Source organism: Taudactylus pleione, unplaced genomic scaffold, assembly GCF_031769625.1.
Source record: "Taudactylus pleione unplaced genomic scaffold, aTauple2 ptg000726l, whole genome shotgun sequence".
Lineage (NCBI taxonomy): Eukaryota > Metazoa > Chordata > Amphibia > Anura > Myobatrachidae > Taudactylus > Taudactylus pleione.
Genome location: NW_028285128.1, coordinates 7,822,898 through 7,850,065, shown reverse-complemented (window position 1 = coordinate 7,850,065; position 27,168 = coordinate 7,822,898). Strand labels below are relative to the sequence as shown.

The window sequence follows — 27,168 nt, the reverse complement described above, 5'->3', positions numbered from 1 at the left end:
AGCAAACACCCATGGCTCACCATTGGGGACGGTTTATATCCATTTCTAATTAGGCATTCAAAGTATGAAATTACAGATATCACGAGACTGCTGAAAATTCTCAAATCCACAAGAGACAATTAGATTTCTGATTCCTGTTATTGTCCTCAACTTAAATCCTTCATCACTTAAATGCCAAGAAATGTAAAATGTAATTTATGGATATATGTTCATGAGACATGTTCCTTTCGTCTGCCCATGAATTACCATAGAGTAGCTCTTCCTGCGTTCAAGACATTGGCAGACATTAAGGCTATCCCTGCCTTGTAGACAGATATATAGACAGACAGACTACTATAGTGCAGGTTTTTAGAAGTAGAGATGTTGCCCATAGCAACCAATCAGATTCTAGCGATTATCTTCTAGAAGGTGCTAGATAAATGTTAAGTAGAATCTGATCGGTTGCTATGGGTAACATCTCCACTTCTAAAAACCCGCACTTTAGTAAATAAAGCCCATATAGTTGCCAATTTATTCCTATCTTCAAATATTGACCAGTTACACATTAAACATTTTCTGCTTCTTAGATGCATTCTTACCTACTGTATATTAATCCATCCTGGACATTGTAAATTGATAATTATTGAAGATAAATATTTAGGGGCCAATTTAATGAACGGGACAGCGTGGAACCACCGGTAATGACGGCACTTTGCAGACACAACATCACTCCTTTTACCTTGCACCCCCATAGGGGTGCACATTACAAGGAGCGATGTTGCTATGCTGTACTCATCCACGATCGCAGATAATTGAATCGACCCCTAGAATGCAAAAAGCATGTTATAATCATACTGAGGAAAGTCAACCGTGCTTCAAGGTCCATCGGGACAGTATTGCAGGAGATGCACTTAGATGGACCCAATCAGCAACAAGGTGTTCCTGGAAATTATTTTGATATATTGGCATCTATGATATATGTGGATGACTATTTGTGAATGTGTATATATAGCATGACGACTTTGCGTGCAATGCGTCCTGGATGTGCGTTTCTCTGTGTGTTGTTTTCTTCTCCTGAGCTTTTCACAGTGTCTGGCATTTATCTAAATGAATATTGTCAGGGCACGGACATAAAAAAAAACAGATGGAATAATCAGAAAATAAAGGTTGCAGGTAATAAAACCTAAGTAATCCCCCAGCTGATACACTGTGCTGCACAGAGCAGCGACTTTCCGGTTTGTAAGAGTCTTGTCGCAGTAAGCAGATTTAACCCTTTCACTTACAGCAAGGATTTCTTTGGAAACATTTCATTGCTCGGATGTCTACATGCAACATTCAGTCAAACAGCTTGGTCTTTCTACTTCAGTGCTTCATTAGTCTAATTTACACTCCTTCCCAGAATGCACTGTCATTGCGTTGCAGGTGCTTCCAGCAGAAAATGGATTTTTATTAAGTGCATAAAAAAAGCTAGAATGGAAAGGTTACGCAATCTTAATGGGTTGTCGACGTTGTCATTGTCAACCTTTCCCAATCTAAATATATGAAGCCAGGCCAGAGCACACGGACGGCTTTTAGCTGTGGGCCAGTTTGCTCCATCATTAACTTAATCCCTTTTTACTTCTGAAGATTAGCATCTGCGTGTCTTCATCTAAGTGACTCGTCTAGAGAGTTGTCAGTAGAGGAATAATGACTCTGACCTGCTCACTCACTTATAACTACTGCAGCAATGTTTCTGCCATTCTACCTCCTGATGTCACTTTCTGGAGGATTCTCTCTAGTTTTACCTCCTGCTGTTTTCACTTCATTGTTATTTATTAATGTGTGTATATCTGTATTGGGTTCAAGACTGCATAGGTTTTCTGCTCTCAGTTGGATGTAACAGCTTGCAGCAGCCAATATAGTATTCTGGTGCAAGACTTTAAGGGCTGCAGAGGTCTCTACATTCAATAAATTATGAAGAGATCTTTCCATGGCTCAATAATACCAAAAAGCTTTATAAGATTAAAGGGTGTGTATTGCCTTCATTGCCTAACATGTTCAAATGATCTGTTATAACCATAAACCTTCATGATATTACTCCTGTTGTTTGGAGTTAAGAATACTATAGAAAACAAGAAACCAGCCTGGATCATCTCAGCCTTTAATGACTTAATGTCACAGCACTCTGCTGGGGCTGATTACTGCAGTGCAAATTCTCTTGTAAATTGACATCAAGGGAAGGGATGAGAGGGATTATCATTTAGCAGATATTGCTTTTTTGTTCTCTCTCTCTCTCTGGGCCTGATGCAGCAAGGAACGCAGTTGCTTATACGCACGCAATTGGCAGATAGTTGCATACTGCGCATGCGTATGCAATGCTGTGTGCATGCGCAAACCAGTCATTGCGATTGGGACTGCGATCGCAGTGGCGATGCACAGCCATCGCAGAGTGATTGACAGGAAGTGCCGTTTGTGGGTGGTGATGTGGGGGTGGTCGGCAGATGCAGGCGTGTCAGTGCGTTTGAACGCCGTTGCAGGGGCGTGCATAAATTAGCTACTACGATACCATACGCTGCCTGAGGCCTCATAGCGTGCGCTGAAGTTAGTTCTGACCTGTCTTAACTGTGCATATGGGTCCGATGGTACTCGATTGTACCGATGTTTTCTTAGTCTTGCTAAGCATTACGGATGTGTGTGTAGGTGAAGTGAGCGTCCTTATGTAGTATTGCAGCGGCATTGCGATCGCTGTGGATTTGCATACTATTGCAATTGAACTACGTGCGTACGCCATATTGCGATCCGTATGGATCAGGCCCTCTCTCTCTCTCACTCTCTCTCAATAGCTATATATATATAAATATAGATGCATATGTTGTGCTCTGGTAAAAATAATATTTAAGACAGCCCTAACTATATGCCCAGTACAGTTAATAGTTATATGGGGAATGCCCAGTACAGTGCATAGTTATATGGGGAATGCCCAGTACAGTGCATAGTTATATGCGGAATGCCCAGTACAGTGCATAGTTAATGTTATATGGGGAATGCTCAGTACAGTGCATAGTTATATGGGGAATGCCCAGTACAGTGCATAGTTATATGGGGAATGCCCATAGTTATATGGGGAACGCCCAGTACAGTGCATAGTTATATGGGGAATGCCCAGTACAGTGCACAGTTATATGGGGAATGCCCAGTACAGTGCATAGTTATATGGGGAATGCCCAGTACAGTGCATAGTTATGTGGGGAATGCCCAGTACAGTGCATAGTTATATGGGGAACGCCCAGTACAGTGCATAGTTATACAGGTTGAGTCTTCCATATCCAAATATTCGGAAATACAGAATTTTTTTGTCATGATTGAGGTAATGAAACCTTTGATTTTGATGGTTCAATGTACACAAACTTTGTCTAAGGCACAAATTATTAAAAATATTGTATAACATTACCTTCAGGCTGTGTGTAAGGTGTATATGAAACATAAATGAATTTAATTTCTGTACACAAACTTTGTTTAAGCCACAAAATTATTGAATATATTGTATAAAATTACCTGTTGTGTGTATAAAATGTATATAACACATACATGCATTCTGTGTCTATATTTGGGTCCTATTTCCAAGATATTTCATTATGGTATGAAATTATTCCAAAATACGGAACATTCCCTTATCCAAAATACCCCTGGTCCCAAGCATGTTGGATATGGGAGACTCAACCTGTATTGGGAACGCCCAGTACAGTGCATAGTTATATGGGGAATGCCCAGTACAGTGCATAGTTATATGGGGAATGTCCAGTACAGTGCATAGTTATATGGCGAATGCCCAGTACAGTGCATAGTTATATGGGGACTGTTGTGTAAACAAATACACCAATATTGACTTTTGGCAACAGTCTTAAAGCGTAAAACAGTATCTGAGTATATATCGTGAGAGGAGTGCTACAGACTAAGTGGTCTCTGCCTTTCAGTTCATGTCGTAGTTTAGTGATAGAGGCTTCTCTAATAGAGGATTATTTGTTGTCCAACATGTTTGGGCTCCACAATGTAACAAAAACAGCTATCAGCCACTATCCAAAATGTTGTATTGATTTTTATATAGTACTGACCCTATTTTGGAAGCCATTATACAAACCGTACAACAAATGTAAACCCCTAAATCTCACAATGAAGACCCACACAGAGTAGATTATGTACTTTCTTGTTGTCCCTATACTTTCTGGAAAGAAGGGTAGGGGCTAAATTTACTAAGATGCGATTTTGGTGTCATTTAGAAACTGCCAGAAACTGCTGTCAATTGATGGCGGTTTCAATGTCAAATTGACAGCATTTACTAAAGGTCGGGTTTGATGTCTAAACTGAAACCCCTGTTGATCCCTGACAATCCACCCTGGTGTGTTCTATTTGATGGCTGTTTCTATTGAAACCACTGTGTTTTAGAAGGAAAGCATTCAATTGAGATTCATATCCTGGGGCTCTTCAATTGGTGTGTGAAAATGCCTGTCAAATGACATTAGCACAAAATGCATCAATATGCTATCCACTTCCTTTTCCACTTTGAGGTTTGTGAGGAGGGACAGATAGTTATTGTTATAGAGAGGAGAGATTTGATAGTTAAGTGCGCTGAATGTGGGGGTTTTTTGTATGTTTGTTTTACTATAAAAATATATATATATTTTTTAAAATGTCCCCAAGATTGTAATTTATTTTTAATTATCAAATTATGCAAATAATAGCTATTTAAACTTGATTTTGCATTTCTGTTAAAACTAATTATATTGAATAAGGTTTAATTTTGGGGGGTCATTTTTGTAATAAATATTACCTAGTTAAGTGGTTAATAAAACAAAACCTGCAAAGATCATAGTGATCTGTGTAGTGCTTCTCCCAAACTTGCAGGTCTGTTGTTTGGGCAGGTTTTACTGTGGTTTTCAAGACCCCTGCTTAATAAATCCGTGGTTTCTATTCTGCTGTACTCTTTCTTTGGTATAAAACATTGATGGTGATTTGATACTCAATTCTGTTCTCTTCTATTCTAAAGTGGGCTTTCACAATGCTTTTGCAGCAGTTTTGGCCTTAGTAATAATTGTAAAACTGCCTCCAAACTGCTGGGATTTAGGACCCTCTGCTTAGTAATTTTTGCCCTAGATGTGCTAGAAAATACCCAGTACCCAGTTTCCAGTACTTTGATTGGTGAATTGTGTTAGCTATTCATCAATCAATGTGGTGGTACCACCCTACACTCTTATAAGTGACACTTACTCAATTCCCAACTTTGAATCAGGCCCATAGGCTTCCTGTTGCAGTTTGCAGTTACATCTAAAAAAAGATTAAAAAAAATAGAAACCAAAGAGAGAAGAAAATTGGTAAAATCTTTATTTCCATAATAAAGCATTTTGTTTCATATCTGATGCCTCCGTTACCATTATCCTGAGAAGTACCCTAGTTAAATATGCGAAAACTAGCTTCCCATTCATTTAGTCAAAATTAGGATCTTCTAATCTCATCTTCAAAAAAGTTAATGTTACATTGTCAATCAATATTAAACAGCAATATTATAACTGAATTATAGTATTTCTGCATCCAAAATACATTGTGCACAAACATTGGTACAGCTGCCCAGCTGACGACTCCACTGCAGTCTGACTCTAATAACAGGATCATATAAAAACACATTTAGCCGTTAAAGAGTGAGAACTTTGAAATCAGCTAACAGTCTACCCTGTTACAGAAAAAAGTGCACTACACTTATACAAAACATACCCATTGCCAGGCCTGCCATCCTTCCTCAGCATGGTACCTCCTTAACTGTGCATTTGATAGGCAGTGAAAACAGAGCTTCCATTTATCACTGGATGAATGTTCCACATTCACTTCAACGTGTCTACACTGAGCAATTAGAGCCCTATAAATGCTAGCACTCTTCTACCGGGAGCGTGCCACACAAGTGCGCTCAAAAGGGTTTGTGTGGCACCAGCGTAGTCTGTTACAAAAACAGCACCATATTAAGGAAGTCATCAAAACTAAACATCAAACATAACAAAACTATGAATGTCTTTCTAGATAAATAATACTACTGTATGATAAATAAAATATAATCTCACACTGATTTTCAATAGGATTACTTCTGATGATAATCCTGCAATGAATAGCCACCATTAAACATTTGAAATGATCGGATACGTACACTTGTAAGATGAGGAGCTACATAAACGTTTCTGTAATTTACTATGCTTTAATTTGCTGTGGTGTAATAGTACAAGTAATAATGCTAGGTCATTTGTCAGCGGTGCAGGAGATGGAATACACAGCATGTAATATTTGCTATGCAAAGTTTTGGCTGTAAAAGGCTGCAAGCGTTTTGTCAGTAATGCTATATGTGTCTGCATATGCATGGTGTTTGTTTGCTGACACAGTGATTTATTCCTCTCTCTATTTCTTTGACTCTCATCCTGAAATTTCTGTTTATCACACTGTCCCTTTCTACCTCTTCCTCCCCTGGCATGAAATGCTGTCTTCACAGAAAGAAATTATACAGGTGAGAGGAAAGATAGGAAGAACTAGAGCAGAGAAACACAGAGAATACGATCTTTGTATCCTATTACATTCACGGCAGCTTATGTGACTTGGATAAAAAATATTAGATCAACGCTGCAGAACAGAATAACCCATTACGCACTCTAGTCAATGGGTTAACTGCCATGCACAACCCTGCAGGTGGAGCACATATTGGTTTAAGTTAAGTTGGCATAAATCACAGAATCACCCATTTTTATTACATTTTGGTTTAAAAAGCTGTAATTCCAGAGCTGGTTGCATTGTATGGAGAAATAGCTGCCCTCTTCTCTGTCATCTGCTATAAAACTGCATTTACATTCCTTGCTGTCATATTTAAGTCTGTTCAGGTTAACTCCTCCTTTACCTGCCCACAAACAACAAATACTGTACACTACCTTCTGCAGTTTTCCTTGTAAAACCTATATCTCAGTAATGTACAGTATTAAATATTTCTTTAAAGGGAGTAGTGGACAAATGTACAGTAGAGGGGCCGCATTAAGCCTTCGGGGGGCTTAGGACACTTAAAACAGGAGAGGCCCAACCCTTTTTTCCGGCCCTCCCACTCACATCAGCACTGCCTCCACTCGTCATCCGGCATGCCCCCACTCGTTGTCCAGCCCTCCCCCACTTATCATTCGGCCCACCCGTACTCGTCATCCAGCCCGCCACTAATCGTCCAACCCTTTAAAAATGTACAAGACTACAAAGTGCAGCAGTGTGCTTCAGCCGAGGGGAACCCCTGAGAGAGGGGTGCCCCTGATACTGTGTCCCTGTAACCTCCCCCACCCCTTAATCTGGCTCTGTACAGTAGGGTTCCTGTAATCAAGGTTAATAAGGTACAAATATGATGACCTGTCCCATCTCTGATACGCAGTGGAAGCCAGTGGACCACCCCCACAATGGCTCCAACCACAGCAATGGATACAAAAGTGACTAGAGAAGCACTGTCAGAAGGTAAGTAAAGTGGTCTGTGGCTGGGGTGACCTAGCATATGTACGATAACAGCATTAAACATCAGTTTGGTCTCATTTTGTGATGTTTCCATTCAGCAAATTTATTCCCACATGAAAATTAAGCTACCAACCTGACCTAAGAGCATCATATACAGCCTGTGATCCCGAAAGTGGTCATTTTGAACAATTAAGTTTAGAATAGATTTCAATGTAAAAACTTCATGGTAGGCTCTGTGTGTAGTTGATAGCCAAACAAAACCGCCCCTCAGTCGACCATAAGTGTAATATGTAACACCTTTTTTTTTGCCTACAGTACCTCTAGGCTACATTAACTATAGAGAGCATCATTAGTAAGTTCACTACACATAGACTTTCTATTATTTGTGTAAGCAATGGCAACGCTACAAAGACAATGGAGAAAAACTACTAAGCTGATCTGATAGCTGCTGCTTCACATTAATAAAAGATAAGATTGTATTTCATTTTCTCCTCATACAATAGAAACTATAATAAATTCATAAGATTTAATAGAAATATAAACTGCTTTATTCCAATTTAGCCACTAACATTTTTATCTAACTGGTAATTCCTAAAATAACAAAATAGAGAACATAATTGTGTCAGCATTCTCTGGTCAACATTACACTGTCAACATTCTGACTGTTGACAGATCATACCAAACCCATTAATAACACACTAAGACCCAAGTTGATATAAAACAAATATGAATCCAAATTTATTCAGGTGTTTTATAAATAGGAGATACTATATGAATATCAGTGACAAATAATATAAAAATATACAATTTTATTACATGACTGTAGTTGGCTTTAGACAATTTTAACTAATACTGGTACCAGTAATGGATGTAAACCTCAGAACTGGTAAAATAAATTTAAGTAAACATGAACGCTTGAAATTAAAAAAATCATTCAGTTAGCCAATAATGCGTACCACTCTCAGTTAGCCAGTGATGTGTGCCACTCTCAGTTAGTCAGTGATGCGTGCCACTCTCAGTTAGTCAGTGATGCGTGCCACTCTCAGTTAGCCAGTGATGCGTACCACTCTCAGTTAGCCAGTGATGCGTACCACTCTCAGTTAGCCAGTGATGCGTGCCACTCTCAGTTAGCCAGTGATGCGTGCCACTCTCAGTTAGTCAGTGATGCGTGCCACTCTTGTCACGGCCAGGGTATTTCAGCATGGCGCTAGGCGAGTGTTACCTGTGAGGTCATTGTGGCGCGGGCTGTCTGGTGGCGGAGCTGGTGTCTGGCGGGGGGCTTTGGCTGCGCGCGTTGTTGTGCGGGCCTGTTGTCACTCTGCGCTGGTAAGGCCGGGCGGCGTCTCCGTTCCATTTGGCATGGGCGCCGCCATCTTGCCTTCTGGCCATGTGATGCAGCTGGCCAATCCTGGTGAGTCACATGTTCCCTCCGGCCAGTAACAGCACGGCATGGGGTATTTAGGAAGGGTCAGTGCCTTCCTTCTTTGCCAGTGCAACGTGTATCTCAGCCTAGCTGAGAGGGAGTTCTCTGTGCTTTCCTGTTCCTGTGAATCCGCTGTCTGCCAGTCTGCCTGTCAGCTCCTAGTTCCCACTGGACTACCCCGCTACCTCCATCACCCTTGCCCATACCTGAGTGCCTGAGCCTGCTGACATCCTGCACTTCAGTTCACTATCTGCAAACCTGGCTTGTTTATTTTCAGCTTCACTACCTGCACACCTGGACTGCTCTAATTGTTTCTACCTGGACATTAACCCTTTTGCTCCCACCACAGAACTCTTGTGCACATTTATATTTTCCTGGACTTTTATTTACTGCCACATTATATGTCCACTCGAGCACTTATTAAAATCCTAGTTTTATTTACAAATCTGCTTCTGTGATCGCTCCTGCTACCACCCCAGGTCCACAAATAACCCAGAACGTAACAGTTTGCACTGGCCCCATGGAGCCGGCCACGGATCAGGAGTCAGGAGTGGATTTGTTCAGGTGCATTTCTGGTTGATTAGAAAATCTGGAAAACATGCAGCATCAGATGGCTAAATTTCTGCAAGAGATGTCCAAGCGACAGGATAGTTTGCAAACTTCCTTTTCTACCCCTGAAGTACCAGCAATTACATCCGCATCAGCATCTGGGAATACAGGAGGCAGATCATCTCCCCGCTTATGTCTTCCTTTACCAAATAAATTTGACGGCAATCCTAAACTCTGCCGAGGATTCCTAAATCAGTGTGACATACATTTTACCCTGCAGCCTGACAACTTTCCAACTGCAAGAACTAAAGTGGCTTATATAGTCTCTCTGTTATCCGGCCAGGCCTTGGAATGGGCTTCCCCACTCTGGGAGCGCTCAGATCCACTGCTGGATAATTACGCAGGCTTTGTGTCATCCTTCAGGAGGATTTTCGATGAACCTGGGCGTACTGTATCAGCATCATCAAATATCATGACACTGAGGCAAGGGGTCCGTCCTGTCAGTCAATATGCCGTGCAATTTTAGCATCAGAGCTCAAATGGAATGAGGAAGCCCTCACCTCGGCCTTCTGGCATGGGTTGTCAGACCGACTAAAGGATGATCTAGTCACTCGAGAGCTTCCTACTAATCTGAACGACATGATTTCATTGTGTATCAAAGTTGACCTACGCTTCAGGGAACGTCAGGCTGAAAAAAACAGAACTGACCGGCAAAGGTCATTTACCCCCTCCATTTCTACCCGTCCCATTCCTTCTCCCACTGAAGAGGAGCCTATGCAGGTGAATCATACACACCTCTCCAAAGAAGAACGTCAGAGAAGAATGCAAAAGAACCTCTGTCTGTACTGCGGAGAGTCTGGTCACCTGCTGATCTCCTGTCCCCGTAAACCGGGAAATGCCAAATCCTAACTGACCCTGGAGACATCAAGTTAGGAGTTATGAACCCGTCTCCAAAAATTAAAGATTTCACGATTACCCTAGCCTTGGATCTTAAACCCAAACCTGTCTTTGCTACTGCTCTAATCGACTCAGGAGCAGCCGGAAATTTCATAACGTCTAGTTTCATTGCTAAATTTCAGATACCTTGTTTGACTCTCAACCATGCTATCTCTCTGACCTCGATAGACGGACGCCCTCTGACTAACGGGATAGTCACCAAAGAGACTCAACCTGTATTGGTCCGAATTGGGGCACTTCATTCTGAGTCCTTAAAATTCCTGGTGATATCAGAGGCCTCTCAAGAAATTGTTCTTGGTCTACCCTGGTTACGTAAACATAATCCCAGGATTGATTGGAGTTCTATGCAGATTCTGTCATGGGGTATGGACTGTCAGAAATCCTGTCTTCCAAAAATTCGACTTGTGAGAAAGACAGTTTCATTAGTTTCTTCTGCCATTCCCAAGGAATATCAGATGTTTTCCGACGTTTTTTCTGAACAACAAGCAAATATCTTACCCCCTCATAGGGAATGGGACTGTCCAATTGAATTGATACCTGATAAGATGCCACCTCGTGGTCGTACCTATCCGCTGTCCTTGCCTGAGACTCAAGCCATGACCGAGTACATCCGGGACAACCTGGCAAAGGGGTTCATCCGCCCCTCTACTTCACCTGCCGGAGCTGGGTTTTTCTTCGTTGGCAAGAAGGACGGTGGTCTAAGACCATGTATCGATTATCGAGGCCTTAATGACATTACTGTAAAAAATCGATACCCTCTTCCCCTGATTACTGAGTTGTTTGATAGGGTCAAGGGCTCTGTCATTTTTTCTAAATTAGATCTAAGAGGGGCTTACAACCTCATTCGTATCCGAGCTGGCGATGAATGGAAGACTGCTTTTAATACCAGAGATGGACATTTCGAGTATTTGGTAATGCCTTTTGGATTATGTAACGCCCCTGCTGTCTTTCAAAGTTTCGTTAATGAGATTTTCCGGGATCTGTTATATGTTTCGGTTGTTGTCTATCTGGATGACATACTGATTTTTTCACCCTCTGTGGCTAAACATCAAGAACATGTTAAGGAGGTCCTGACCCGTTTGAGAGAAAACCACCTTTACTGCAAACTGGAGAAGTGCGTCTTTGGGGTGCCCAGTGTACCTTTTCTCGGCTATGTAATATCTGGCTCCAGTTTAGAAATGGACCCCAAGAAGGTACAAGCAATTCTGGATTGGACCCGACCTCAGACACTGAAGGCCATCCAGAGATTGTTGGGCTTCGCCAATTATTATAGACGCTTCATTAAGGGATTTTCTACACTGCTGGCTCCCATTACAGCCTTGACCCGCAAAGGTGCTAATCCTGCCCAATGGTCACCTGAGGCAGAGTCTGCCTTTCATCTTCTAAAACAGGCCTTTATCTCAGCACCAGTTCTTCTACAAACAAGTCCTGGACAGGCCTTTTTTTGTTGGAAGTGGACGCATCATCTGAAGCTGTGGGAGCAGTCTTGTCTCAACGTTATGAGGACAACCGAGTCCATCCGTGTGGGTTCTTTTCTAAAAAATTCTCACCTGCCGAAAGGAACTACGCCATAGGTGAGCAAGAACTTCTAGCTGTAAAGTTGGCGTTGAAGGAATGGAGATATTTGCTAGAAGGCGCCAAGTTTCCATTTACTGTATTTACGGACCATAGAAATCTCCTATTTCTCAAAAACCTCCAATGTGTGAGTCCTCGTTTGGCCCGCTGGGCAATATTCTTTGCCAGATTTCAGTTCAACCTGACCTTCCGGTCTGGAGCACTTAATCAGAAGGCTGATGCCCTATCGAGATCTCTCCTCTGTGATGATCAATCTGAAAATCAAAGCAATACCCCTGTCTTGGAATCAAGAGTTTTTGCCTCATTACAAGTTCAGCCTCCTACGGGAAAATCATTTGTGGCCCCGGAATTAAGGAAGCAGCTTCTCACTTGGGCACATTCCTCTCGCTTCGCAGGGCACTCAGGCACTCGGAAGACCTTGGAGTTCCTGAAAAGACACTATTGGTGGCCTTCTATGAAGGCAGATATAATGGAGTTCATCTCTTCCTGCTCCTCCTGTGCCCAGCATAAATCATCACGACAAGCTCCAGCTGGGGAGTTGCTTCCATTACCTACTCCATCACGTCCATGGACGCATCTCTCCATGGATTTCGTCACAGACCTGCCAGTCTCTCAAGGTTTCAACACTATCTGGGTTGTAATAGACCGATTTTCTAAGATGGTCCACTATATACCGTTGAAGAAGTTACCTTCTGCCCCTGACCTGGCACAGTTGTTTCTCCAACACATATTTCGTCTACATGGCCTTCCTGCTGAAATTGTCTCTGACCGTGGTGTGCAGTTTACTGCAAAATTCTGGAGGGCTTTGTGTTCTGTTCTTCAAGTGAAATTAAACTTTTCCATGGCCTACCATCCGCAAGCAACGGCTCCACCGAGAGAGTTAATCAAGATCTAGAGACTTTCTTGAGAATTTTTATGTCATCTTCCCAGGACAATTGGGCTGCCTTGCTGCCGTGGGCTGAGTTTGCACATAATGCTTCCTACCACTCGTCAACTAACCAAACGCCATTTCAGGTTGTATATGGCCTTCATCCTCGTGTTCCCGAATTTCGAAGCCTGCCTGTTTTCGATGTTCCGGCCGTGGAGGACACGGTGCGGAATTTTGCTGCCATCTGGACTCAAGTACGGTCCTCTCGCTATAAGACCCAGGCCGATAAGAAGCGTAGAATAGTTCCACGCATGCAAGTTGGAAGCCAGGTCTGGTTATCCACCCGGAATCTTCGTCTGAGGGTTCCGTCTATGAAATTTGCACCACGCTTCATCGGTCCCTTCTCCATAACGGAAGTCATTAATCCAGTGGCCTATCGTCTACAGTTACCCCCATACCTAAAAATCCCAAATTCCTTCCATATTTCCTTATTGAAGCCCCTGGTCCTGAATAAATTCCATAGTGCTCTACCTGCTTCTCCTCGAGTCCAGACGGAGAGAGGAGTTGAGTTTGAGGTCGCCCAGATCTTGGACTCTCGTCTACGCAGAGGTCATCTACAGTATTTGCTGGACTGGAAAGGTTACGGTCCAGAGGAACGTTGCAGGACCGATGCTCGTGATGTCCACGCTCCCACGCTCATCAGGAGATTCCATTCTGCCCATCTGGAGAAGCCTGGTGAGTGTCCTGAGGCCACCCCAAAAGGGGGGGGTACTGTCACGGCCAGGGTATTTCAGCATGGCGCTAGGCGAGTGTTACCTGTGAGGTCATTGTGGCGCGGGCTGTCTGGTGGCGGAGCTGGTGTCTGGCGGGGGGCTTTGGCTGCGCGTGTTGTTGTGCGGGCCTGTTGTCACTCTGCGCTGGTAAGGCCGGGCGGCGTCTCCGTTCCATTTGGCATGGGCGCCGCCATCTTGCCTTCTGGCCATGTGATGCAGCTGGCCAATCCTGGTGAGTCACATGTTCCCTCCGGCCAGTAACAGCACGGCATGGATTTATTTAGGAAGGGTCAGTGCCTTCCTTCTTTGCCAGTGCAACGTGTATCTCAGCCTAGCTGAGAGGGAGTTCTCTGTGCTTTCCTGTTCCTGTGAATTCGCTGTCTGCCAGTCTGCCTGTCAGCTCCTAGTTCCCACTGGACTACCCCGCTACCTCCATCACCCTTGCCCATACCTGAGTGCCTGAGCCTGCTGACATCCTGCACTTCAGTTCACTATCTGCAAACCTGGCTTGTTTATTTTCAGCTTCACTACCTGCACACCTGGACTGCTCTAATTGTTTCTACCTGGACATTAACCCTTTTGCTCCCACCACAGAACTCTTGTGCACATTTATATTTTCCTGGACTTTTATTTACTGCCACATTATATGTCCACTCGAGCACTTATTAAAATCCTAGTTTTATTTACAAATCTGCTTCTGTGATCGCTCCTGCTACCACCCCGGGTCCACAAATAACCCAGAACGTAACAACTCTCAGTTAGCCAGTGATGCGTGCCACTCTCAGTTAGCCAGTGATGCGTACCACTCTCAGTAAGCCAGTGATGCGTACCACTCTCAGTTAGCCAGTGATGCACACCACTCTCAGTTAGTCAGTGATGCGTGCCACTCTGTTAGCCAGTGATGCGTGCCACTCTCAGTTAGCCAGTGATGCGTGCCACTCTCAGTTAGTCAGTGATGCGTGCCACTCTCAGTTAGCCAGTGATGCGTGCCACTCTCAGTTAGTCAGTGATGCGTGCCACTCTCAGTTAGCCAGTGATGCGTGCCACTCTCAGTTAGCCAGTGATGCGTACCACTCTCAGTTAGCCAGTGATGCGTACCACTCTCAGTTAACCAGTGATGCGTACCACTCTCAATTAGCCAGTGATGCGTACCACTCTCAGTTAGCCAGTGATGCGTACCACTCTCAGTTAGCCAATGGTGAGTACCACTCTCAGTTAGCCAGTGATGCGTACCACTCTCAGTTAGCCAGTGGTGCGTACCACTCTCAGTTAGCCAGTGGTGCGTACCACTCTCAGTTAGCCAGTGATGCGTACCACTCTCAGTTAGCCAGTGATGCGTACCACTTTCAGTTAGCCAGTGATGCGTACCACTCTCAGTTAGCCAGTGGTGCTTACCACTCTCAGTTACTCAGTGGTGCGTACCACTCTCAGTTACTCAGTGGTGCGTACCACTCTCAATTAGCCAGTGGTGCGTACCACGCTCAGTTAGCCAGTGATGCGTACCACTCTCAGTTAGTCAGTGATGCGTACCACTCTCAGTTAGCCAGTGGTGCGTACCACTCTCAGTTAGCCAGTGATGCATACCACTCTCAGTTAGCCAGTGGTGCTTACCACTCTCAGTTACTCAGTGGTGCGTACCACTCTCAGTTAGCCAGTGATGCGTACCACTCTCAGTTAGCCAGTGGTGCGTACCACTCTCAGTTAGCCAGTGGTGCATACCACTCTCAGTCAGCCAGTGATGCGTACCACTCTCAGTTAGCCAGTGGTGCGTACCACTCTCAGTTAGCCAGTGGTGCGTACCACTCTCAGTCAGCCAGTGATGCGTACCACTCTCAGTTAGCCAGTGATGCGTGCCACTCTCAGTTAGCCAGTGGTGCGTACCACTCTCAGTTAGCCAGTGGTGCGTACCACTCTGTTACTCAGTGATGCGTGCCACTCTCAGTTAGCCAGTGGTGCGTACCACTCTCAGTTAGCCAGTGATGCGTACCACTCTCAGTTAGCCAGTGGTGTGTACCACTCTCAGTTAGCCAGTGATGCGTAGCACTCTCAGTTAGCCAGTGATGCATACCACTCTCACTTAGCCAGTGATGCGTACCACTCTCAGGTAGTCAGTGATGCGTACCACTCTCAGTTAGCCAGTGGTGAGTACCACTCTCAGTTAGCCAGTGGTGTGTACCACTCTCAGTTAGCCAGTGGTGTGTACCACTCTCAGTTAGCCAGTGATGCGTAGCACTCTCAGTTAGCCAGTGATGCGTACCACTCTCAGTTAGCTAGTGATGCGTACCACTCTCAGTTAGCCAGTGATGCGTAGCACTCTCAGTTAGCCAGTGATGCATACCACTCTCAGTTAGCCAGTGATGCGTGCCACTCTCAGTTAGTCAGGGGTGAGTACCACTCTCAGTTAGCCAGTGATGCGTAGCACTCTCAGTTAGCCAGTGATGCGTACCACTCTCAGTTAGCCAGTGATGCGTACCACTCTCAGCTAGTCAGTGATGCGTACCACTCTCAGTTAGCCAGTGATGCATACCACTCTCAGTTTTCATGACTTCACTGACACGTCTATGAACAACACAACGTTGTCATTAACATGATGAATAAATGTTGTGTACCAAAAAATAGATATTGTGTATGCTATCAGCTTTACTTGTTACAGTCATCATTTCAGGGCAGCAATCTCTGCATCTCTCCAGCCATCATATTAGCTGTTTTATTCAACTTATCAGGAATGTTATCATCACTACCAAGTTCTTTTCATTGTTTCTAAAAACTAAACCCTACCTTGGTAACACCATGACCTTCCAACTTTACACACATCCACTGGACTCATTGTGAAATACTGTATTCAAACATTTACTCACCCAGCCATTACAATGAAGAAATCCAATCTATTCCACGTATCTCCAAGGTAACATTTCTTCCCAAAAATCCCCAAGGCCACCATCTTCACCACCATCTCCATTGCAAAGAAGATAAAGATGAAGTCATCAAATACCTAATATTATTAATGCAAGAAAAATAACTGGGTTAGGGGTCAATCTGAATATACAGCCATCTGCTATAATATGTCACATACTGTACATACTGCTTATATTATTATATACAAACAAAGCCATGGTCAATAAACTGTGGATCCCATGTATTTATAGTTAGAATGTTTAGAAAACAAAAAATGTTTAATGAAGATATAAATGAAAACACATAGGGCCTGATTCAGAGCAGGACGATCTGACCAGAGTGCTCGCTCTGAATCAGGGCCCTCCTCCATGACCACCCACAGCATATGCGAGCGGCCATGCGACCATCGGACTTGCGACGGAGACCCTGCGGTAGGGTCTCCCAGCCACAAGCCCTGGAGTGATTTTGGCTCTATCAGAGCCAAAATCACTCCCACTGACATCACTAGTGATGTCAGTGGGGCCGGCTTCAGACGGTAGGCGTTCCCATGGGAACGCCTCCGTCTGGCAGGCACGCCCACCAAAGGGGGTGTGCTGTCAATCAACATCGACAGCACGCCCCCTTTGGTGCGAGACCCGGAGCGATGGAAAGCCCGTCGCTGCCCGGGTCTCGCGCATGCGTACGACGGAGCTCCCTCCGTCGTGCGCCTGAGCAGTGGGGAACATCGACCCGCTTGCAAGCGTACTGCTGCTCGCGAGCGGGTCTGAATGACCCCCTTAAAGTGCTCTCCTCCTTTAGAGAATTCATGCCCATAAGTAGTGACCTAGGTGCAAGGGGTGCAGCTGCTATGGGGCCCAGAGCTGAGGGGGCCCATCTTCCTTGTCAAAGTTATATGTGTTACTGTATATACATTTATCACCATTGGGTGGCACATAGGGGCCCATACAAACTTTTGCTATGGGGCCTTCAAATACCTAGTTATGCCTCTGGCCCCGGGTAGGTGTCTTCTGCTTGATAATGTACAATTAGCTTTTTTTGGAATAGAGTGTAGCTGCCAAATAAGCTTTAGATTACTTCCACAGTCTCCAATATACAATACCTTCTAAGTTATAAAAATCTACTAAACTAATGGATCTCATTATCAGGAACACAAACTTTTACTTGTTTAAAATAACTATAGGTAGAATGGTGGGTCTAAAAGCTATAAACAGGGCAAGGTTCCCAGATAGCGATGAAACCCCTTTAGTGACAGTGGGAATGGAAGTCTGTGACTGGGCAAGGGAGGACCTCTCTACAGTCAGATAAAGCTCTGCTACTAAACTTGCTTCTTGTTACATGGACCACCACCTTACAAGTGGGTCCGATAACATGAATGACCATTTTCTCAATCAACAGTCATCACCGAAAATGACTTACAGCATGGGATTTCTAAGTAATGTGATCCTGGTATTCTTTGTAGGTTTCTAAACTGTAATCTGTGTCCTTTTTTTCTCTGGTTGGCCCTTGTTAATGCCAGTGGCATTTTAGCAGAGTGAAACTCATGGCCTCCTATCTACAGTATCTGTATAATACATTATTTTCAGTGATACTATAACATTCATTTTTAACGAACATCATATACCAAAGACACTTGACATATGGTGTGATTTAGAGTTGTACACTACTGTAATCAATGCTGCATATTTGGTTTGAAGCCAATGGGCTGTCTACTGAGATGCCTACCAGCTGCTGCTGTAATCTGCTGCGGTGCACAGAAACTCACACCATCGGTCAAACATCAGCCACACCCTCAGTCTTTTGAGCAACGCCATGGTCACTCAGAATGTCCGACAGAATTTGGCCACTGGTGTCAGTGGACTGCGTCTTTCATCCAGCACACCCACGACATGCCCGCTGACACCAGCCTCCAGCACACTCACGACATGCCCGCTGACACCAGCCACCCCTTGTCACTGTCCGGAAACTCCTATCAGAATTGCATAAAATCCGTTCTGCGCCACACGGCGGTGGCCATTGGGATGCATATGCATTGAATGTCAGATGTAGATCATTGGAAGCTTTTACACCCGATGTTCTACATCCAACTACCTCTAAATCAGGGCCTGTGTGTTCAGAAAGTTTCACATATTTCCTGAAATTGTAAAAACTTACTTGCAGAATTTGGCATCGGTCAGATGAACAGTCAACATCTTCACAGGGTTGGAACATTCCCAGAGTCACACAGTTCAGGAGGATTACCATCATGCTCAGACACTCAAACCACGTGAGAGAATTAAGGTTAAGGAAAGTAAATAACCAACATTCCATCATAACATTGCACTTTCTGCCATGCAATTGAAAATAAGGACAATACAGAGGTGTGTAAATGTCTTGGACACAACTTGGGTGTATAAAAATCATATCATGCACAATAACTTTCATTATGCTTCATCGCAATTTTTACTGTTTAAATAAACCCATTTGGAGTTCTGTCTTATTACAGATGTGGCCTCTTACATCCTTGCTACAAATGTGCGCACGCATCACGCCACCCGCATATGCTACGGTACGCTATGGCACGCACTGCGATTGCACCATGCAATCCAATGGAGATGCGGGTGTGAATGCAGTGCATGTGTCCGTTCGCGGGTGCACGCCTCGCGCCATGCGTGGTGCGATTGGCAGCGTATGCAGCAAAGATGTAGCAGGACACATCTGTAGATCTGCATTCACTGTGGTACATTGATCACTTTTTGATCATTGATCACTTTTGCTCTTTTAGTGGTTGCCTATCAAATGATGTATGTGTACCCCATGGTGATAATTAGAAGCTTAACTTTATAAAGGTAAAAGGTCAAAGGCAAAGTAATTTTGTAAAGGAAATTAACCTCCAAGGTAACATAACAAACATATAGAAACAGCTATGATATTATTACCCATTATACATTTTTCCATATAAATTCTAAAGTGATAAAGACCAATTTAAAGTTATGCCAATTCCCCAATTATAACTGATGACATCACTACTCACAGATGATAAATGGTAACACAGTGGTAACCACTTATAACTGATAACATCATATGTACTCACTGTAACTGATGTTGTCACTATTCACTAAATGTGATGACATTTCTATTTAACACTTCTACCTGATGACATCACTGATTCAAATTGGAGTTTAATAACATTTTGTTTTATAGGTAGAAGGAAAAGACACTACTGTTTGCATAATGTATAAAGATAGACTAAAGAATCTGAAAATGTATGTGTCATTATTAATATGACTTCTTTAATTATGACGTTCCTGACACAAATTGTTTTGGTTTTAGATTATAAAATTATATTGTCAAATTGTATCAGACTTTACTAACAATCCCTGCTTCATGTGTGTCAGATCTCTCCTGCCAGATATAACTGTATTTCTTCTGTTACTTTATATTTACTCACAATGGCTGCAACACTTCTATACATTTTGGAGAAATGATAATTGAATTCCGGAAAATGCCCCCTGTATATAAGACTCGTACAGACCACAGCATAAAGATCATTGAGGCTAGTGCTAATGACAGCCCATTTCTGTGTCACCTTACTGTAGACTCCAGTTCTCAAATCACTTACTTAGTTTCAAGGATGGTCAAAGTGACATCTCTGTGACAACTAAAAGCACCTGAGAGAAGTTCTGATTGAGCTGTAGCTATGGTACTGACTTGGAGTGCAAGGGAGCAAGAATACTAAAAATCATTTTAGTGGCAAAGAAATATTGTTCCTTAATAAACTCTCTACAACTTAATGAAAAACAATCTGTGAGAGATCTCTTAAAAACTTAGCATTGGCCGATTGTTAGTACATACTGTATGTAGACATTTCCAACAAAAAGCAGACACAAATTTCAATAGCTATATGAAATCCACAAACTATTTTAACATGTATCCAAATTCAGGAAGGGGGTGTGACAACTTTGTTTTAAATCTGTTATTTTTTAATAATTGAAGGCATAATACAGATTTTTATAACCTATTTATAGCTTATTCAAATAAATCATGTGTCATTGATATGCTATTAGGGCAATATACAGGACAAATCGCTAAACATTTTAATCTCTATATTAGACCCACTCTCTATATAATATTACAATGGTACAAAATAATGCTACTACACATTACAAGCTAGCAATTCACAGCAGTGTTTTCTTTATTGTGACTTTTGATTTTTGCATATGGCTCATCCTGTCCTATCTATGCAACATTTTACAGACTGATGTATTTTTCTATTAAATATTGGATGATTGATAACAGTCAATAAAAAAGTCAGTCAAAAGTTGCATTATTGCATCTGATCACTTTATACTATTTCAATATATAAAATCAAATTCATATAAAATGCTACTTTAAATGTATTTTGCCAGAGAACATTTCTGGAGCTAAACAGATCTGACAAAAGTTTAACATTAGCCAAGATGTATCCTCCTTGGTATTTAATATTAAACAGGCTACCTCTAATGGTATGAGTGTGTTCTGTTGTTTCCACTTAGCCAAACATATTCAAGAACATTGCATTATGGGAGCATTGCCAATTCACCCATTGCTCTCTGCCTTTCCTGCAAAGAGCAGCACAAACACAGTAGCTGTATTCAGAGAGAGCCAGCAACCAGCAATGTGAGTGCTCATGTCTAAGCAATCAGCACAATGCAAATAACTACAATTCATTTTACACAACAACAATTAATGCATAGTATTTTGCAGGGTCAAAGTCATAAACAGATGCCATGCCATACTTTGTGGGAGCCATGTAGTTCACTCTTCACCCAGCAATGTAATCTCCTTATTCAAAACAGTTGGCATTCATCTAACAACCACCTTGTGCAAAGATGTTTATGTTTCCTTTAGGGCTTAAGCTGTACTTATTTTAGAGGGCTCATGGCTAGTTTTAAAATAAGACATATTATGGAAGGTCCATACCATCTATCAAGCTGCACTGTTCGATCACTAATATTATACTCCCCAGCCAAACTACATATTGGGGCTAATTCAGCAGTGCACACAAGTGCTGGGATCGCAAATGCAGCAGGGGGTGTCATACACCTTCTGCTGCATTTGCATAATAGCAAGGATCGCATTGCAAAGCTGCCTGCGTGCATACATCATATCTATAGCCTGCATGCATACATCATATCTATAGCCTGCATGCATACATCATATCTATAGCCTGCGTGCATACATCATATCTATAGCCTGCGTGCATACATCATATCTATAGCCTGCGTGCATACATCATATCTATAGCCTGCGTGCATACATCATATCTATAGCCTGCATGCATACATCATATCTATAGCCTGCGTGCATACATCATATCTATAGCCTGCGTGCATACATCATATCTATAGCCTGCATGCAGTTTTGCAATTGCGATCCTTGGTGAACAGTAGTGGGTGATTTTAGTATGAATCTGGAATTTGTAGGGTGCTATTTGCTGATATGGGTGTCATTGTGAGGCTTATGCTGTAAAATGTATTTCTAAGTAATGACATTTTTTGCTTCTGATTTCAGAAACAAATATTCCTTCTATCCTCAGTACAGTAAGTTTAGAATAAAGTTGCAACCAAATTAGGGTGGTTATATTAAAGTATAGCTGTATTTGCTCCTTCCATGTATGTAGGCATTTGCACCAATGGGGCACAATGAACATATTCATCTCAGTCTGTCTCAAAGTTTCTACTGTATATTTTTTTGATCTCCTACCATTGACCTCAATGTGCAGATCAGACACAGCCGCTTCTCCACAGTAGGGAATACAGGCCATGCTGTATTTAACAACTGCTTTTCTCATCTCCTGGGCTCTGTCTTTCCTACACTACATTTTTCAGATCTCCTTTTCACATTTTTTGCAGTCTTTTCTTTATTTCTACAGAAAATACATTTGTGACATGCTTTTTGACTGGCAACATTGCCATTATTAACTGGGCTCTTAAAACTGGATGGGTACAGGATGCTGGCACTCGGGAACACGGCGGTCAGCATCCTGATGCCGGCATCCCGACCAGGTTACAATCCCGATGCCTCCAGGTAAGTAAGCCTACCCCTAACCCTCACTCCCTGCAGCCTAAACCTAACCTCCCCCCCTAGTGCCTAAAATCTAACCCTCACTCCCCGCAGCCTAAACCTAACCTCCCCCCAGTGCCTAAATCTAACCCTCCCTCTCCGCAGCCTAAACCTAACCTCCCCCCTAGTGCCTAAATATAAACCTCACTCTCCGCAGCCTAAACCTAACCTCCCTCCAGTGCCTAAATCTAACCCTCCCTCCCCGCAGCCTAAACCTAACACCCCCCCCCCCACTCCGCAGCCTAAACCTAACCCTCCCCCTAGTGCCTAACCCTAACCCCACTACTTTCCTTCAGGATCCCGGTGCCAGTATTCTGATAAGTATCAGCATTCCGGTGTTCAGAATGCTGATGCCAGAATGCTGAAGCCGGATATATGACCACATCTCATTAAAACATATTCACATCTCTATTTCAATACGTTTCTACTTTCTAGCCCAGAAATGTCTTTCATGGCAGTTATATTTCATTTACCATTCACTAGACATTTTGTTTCAAAATGCAGAGATATTCTTTAGTTTGTAATAACAAAAGTATTATTATTATTATTATTATTACTAGCCACATATTATTGGTAACTAGGTATGTAAAAAAATAAGGCCACATTAATATACAGTAACCTCATTCATGAAAACCGTTGGGTCAAACTTTGGTTTCACTCAGATTGCCTAGATGTCTACATACTCTCTGCTCAATACTCATACTCAGAAAACTAAACTAAGCCAGACTGCAGACTGCACAAAGGTGTCAATGTTGCATGAAAGGTCTAACATTCTAATTTCAAATTCCCCTATTCATTAACTGAAACTCTTTGTAAACAAATTTTCTCATAAAATATTGCTTAGTTTAGGCTGCAAAAATGTTGCGTATTGGAAATGGTGGTGAATCCTTCTTTTTTTCCGCCCCACTATTTCATTGTGATAATCTTGCTCCTAAAATGAAATGTCATTTTGCACTGTTACACCATATTTGAAAAAATTTTGTACTTATGGGGAGGTCCAGGGGGAAAGTGCTGGGGGTGTGACAGCGTGATTTGTGCATCATCATGGCCTCACCTCCACTGCACAATGCCACATATCGCAACACTGCACAACGAGGGGCAGAGATGTGATGACAGAATCAATACGATTTGTGTAATCAATCCCTACCCACTTCACTATGTGGTAGCGTGACCAGCTCTTCCGGGAGGCACCCCCAGAAATTTGTTAGACATTTTGGAAAGGTAAGCAAGTATGGGGTACACTTACTTTATGCTTTGCAATGAATACACTAACTGTTCTCAGCTCCTCCTATCATCCAGTGTAAACCTGTTCCCCTCTGCGAACGCCACCATTTCACTCCACAAAAGAACTTGGGTGTAATGAGGATTTTTTCCTGGTGTTTTACTGAGCTAAATGATATGGAGAGATTCAATCAAAGCTTGGAGAGAGAGAAAGTTGAGAGATATAAACTACCAACCAATCACCTCCTAACTGTCATTTTTAAACAGCCTGTAAAATGACAGATAGAAGCTGATTGGTTAATACATTATCTCTCTCCACTTTATCTCTCTCAAAGCTTTGGTAATTCTCCCCTATGTTTGAAATAAAAGGAAAATTCTGCTCAAATAAATATGCCCAGTCCCATCTCTTCCACCCTGGCCTCTGTCTATCTAGTAAAATTATTATTACTTTATGTCTATGTAGTAAAATTATTATTACTTTGTGTCTATTTAGTAAAATTATTATTACTTTGTGCTGTACTGATGTCTTGTGAACATCATATGATGTTCTGTACTCGTGTGAGCGGCCACTAATGTGATGTTTGACCACTCTCCACAAATGTTTTTTTAACACTCTTTACAAATCTGTGAAAAGTGACAGAACAGTTGCCATCTCCTGTTTGTTTGTTTATTTCCAGTTATGCATTCGGAGACCCCTTCACTGATTGGGATGAAACCAACGTGAGGTGGATCAGTTGGATCCTGGCCAGGTTTTAGGGGGGTTAGAGTCCTGGTCGGTTAGATTGGTTGGTGTATGCTGGGCAGAACTTTGACCTGGGGAGCCTGTTCTGAAGCTTCCAATACATGGTTTTAGACAAAAACTTCAGAGTGGTAACACTGGATCCCAGACGACATACTAGGGGGTTGAGGTCCCGGTCAGACCTCCCGTTGATGTACGCTGGGCAGAACTTTGACCCGGGGAGCCTGTTCTAGGACTTCCACTGGATGGATTTGGATGAAAATTTCACACAGGGGTGGCAATTGGTCTGGAATACCTAATGGAGTGGTTGGGGTCCCGGTCGGACCTCGCCAGTGGAGAGAGCCAGAAAAGCTTTCCTCATGAGTATGTTGGAAGAGCTGCTAAGCTGCTAATTATATTTAAAATGTTGACAGTTACATCCAATTCACTGATAACTTAATAACTTGAAGACTTAAACCCGGGCAACGCCGGGTACTTCAGCTAGTTTACTATAAAACCATCCTCTTTTGAGTTCACTTGCCCCTCTAATCCCGCATTCACACCACCTGTGTAATAAATCTAATACATAAGTACATAAGTAATAAAACTCTTCCCTTCTGGTATTAATAAAAAAATAACTCAAGCATAAAATTATGGCCCTCATTCAGAGCCGTACGCTCTGAGCAGAGCGCACGCTCTGAATGAGGGCCGGGCTCCATTTTCATGGAGCGTCCTCCTGGACGCTCGTATAGCTGTGGGTCACCACCCACAGGCTATACGAGCGTGCTTTGTGATGGCCGCGATGGTCGAGACCATCGCAACCATCGAAATTGCGAGCCGGAGCCTGCGGTTGAGGTTTTCAACCGCAAGCTCCGGAGTGATTTTGGCTCTAACAGAGCCAAAATCACTTCCACTGACATCATTAATGATGTCAGTGGGCCGGCTTCTGACGGGAGGCGTTCCCGTGGGAACGCCCCCGTCAGGGAGGCACGCCCCCGGCACGCCCACCAAAGGGGGCGTGCTGTCAATCAACATTGACAGCACGCCCCCTTTGATCGGACACAACGAGCGAAGGACTTTCCTTCGCTCGTCGCGTTTGGCGCATGCGCACGACGGAGCTCCCTCCGTCGTGCGCATGCTCAGTGCATAACATCGACCCACTTGCGAGCGGACAGCCGCTCGCGAGTGGGTCTGAATCAGGCCCTATATCTAGAAAATATAGTGCATATAACCAAATGATTTTACATAGACGTGTGTGTCTTGTGAAATTAAATGATCACTAAAGTGTGTATGTAGATGGAAAGTTTGTTGAGTTATGTCTTGTAAGATTTCAGCATGTTCCTGTTTTTTGGTCTTTTTTGTTCTCCTTCAAAAATGGTGACTAAATTTATTGCGCAGATGCCCTAAGGTGTAAAGATGTATCTGCCATGACTATTCTCTAAATAATATTTTAATCCTGGTGAAACAACAAAGGTAAAGTCACATACAAGCTGTGCCGTTGTACATACAAGCAGTGGTCCAAAAAGGTAAACACCAAAATGAAGTAGCTGAACAGGACATTGGACACAATTTGCAGCCACTATGGTCTGGATGGACCATGGCCTTGAGTCTACCCATGTCCACAATTGTACAGGAGGGATACTGCACCATTGTTCTACAGACTGAGATGGAGAATACAGATTAGAGTTTTGCTCCAGAATATACTACAAATGTCTGCTTGGTAATAGAAAAGGCCATGACACATGAATAACATCAGTGTCATGCTTATCAAACCATTGGGTAACCAGACATGCTTTGTCATTTGGAAGGCTTTGTCATCTTCATGGTGCCCTTCAGGAAAGAAAGTGCAACATGAAGTGAAGATGATAATGTAACTAAGTAATGATCTGCATTAACCTTGCCTTCTCCTTATCATGCCCATAATTTTACAGAACCGCTAAGAACATGGTGAAGGATGATTCATCTGACCATATCACGTTCCACCACTGCTTGGTAGTCTAGTACTGCCTGAGCTCTGTGCATCACTTAACTCGAAAATGCACATTGGCAAGTGTACTGAGCAGTTTATGCATGGCAACCCAACAATGATACCTTTATCTTTGGACATCAATTCTCATGAAACATTGACGATTTGAACTATCTGAAGTTTCTACAAAAAATTACTTCTCTTTCAAAGTCACTGAAGTCTCCTCCTGCAGCCATGCTAAATATAGTTATAGCAGTCAGGTCAATCCAACATTGTACACATGACCCTGACCATGCTGGGATATTATTGGCTTCATTACCACATGAATCACAGCTGTGCAAAAGCCCTTACTTTCATAATGCTTGGCAATCTCGTTGCTGCTTCTTACATACAGTACTGTGGTGATTACACACATTAGAGCAGCAATCCCAGAAATAAAAAGAAAAGTAATGGGGGTTTTGTCCATATACTAGTTATCCTTTTGTACTAGACTAGACCTGGCCAACCTGTGACTCTCCAGCTGTTGTGAAACTGCAAGTCCCAGCATGCTTTACCAGCTGATCGGTGGGAGAGTGTGCTGGGTCTTGTAGTGTCACAGCAGCTGGAGAGCCACAGGTTTGGCTAGGACTCTACTAGACAAATGATAGCTAAAATCTGATTGGTTACTATACT

General features: G+C 43.0%; 1 protein-coding gene across 2 annotated transcripts in view; it reads right to left on the bottom strand.

The window, feature by feature from the left end:
- Positions 1–18,754, bottom strand: part of CACNA1I (calcium voltage-gated channel subunit alpha1 I) — a 411,324-nt gene extending 392,570 nt beyond the window's left edge. For both annotated transcript variants that reach the window (XM_088456911.1, XM_088456912.1), the window contains exons 1-2: positions 18,662–18,754; positions 16,474–16,607 (exon numbers count right to left, since the gene is read on the bottom strand). In XM_088456911.1, the coding sequence (XP_088313037.1) occupies positions 16,474–16,607; positions 18,662–18,754 (227 nt within the window). The remainder of the gene's footprint in view (positions 1–16,473; positions 16,608–18,661) is intronic.
- Positions 18,755–27,168: the final 8,414 nt, after the last annotated feature.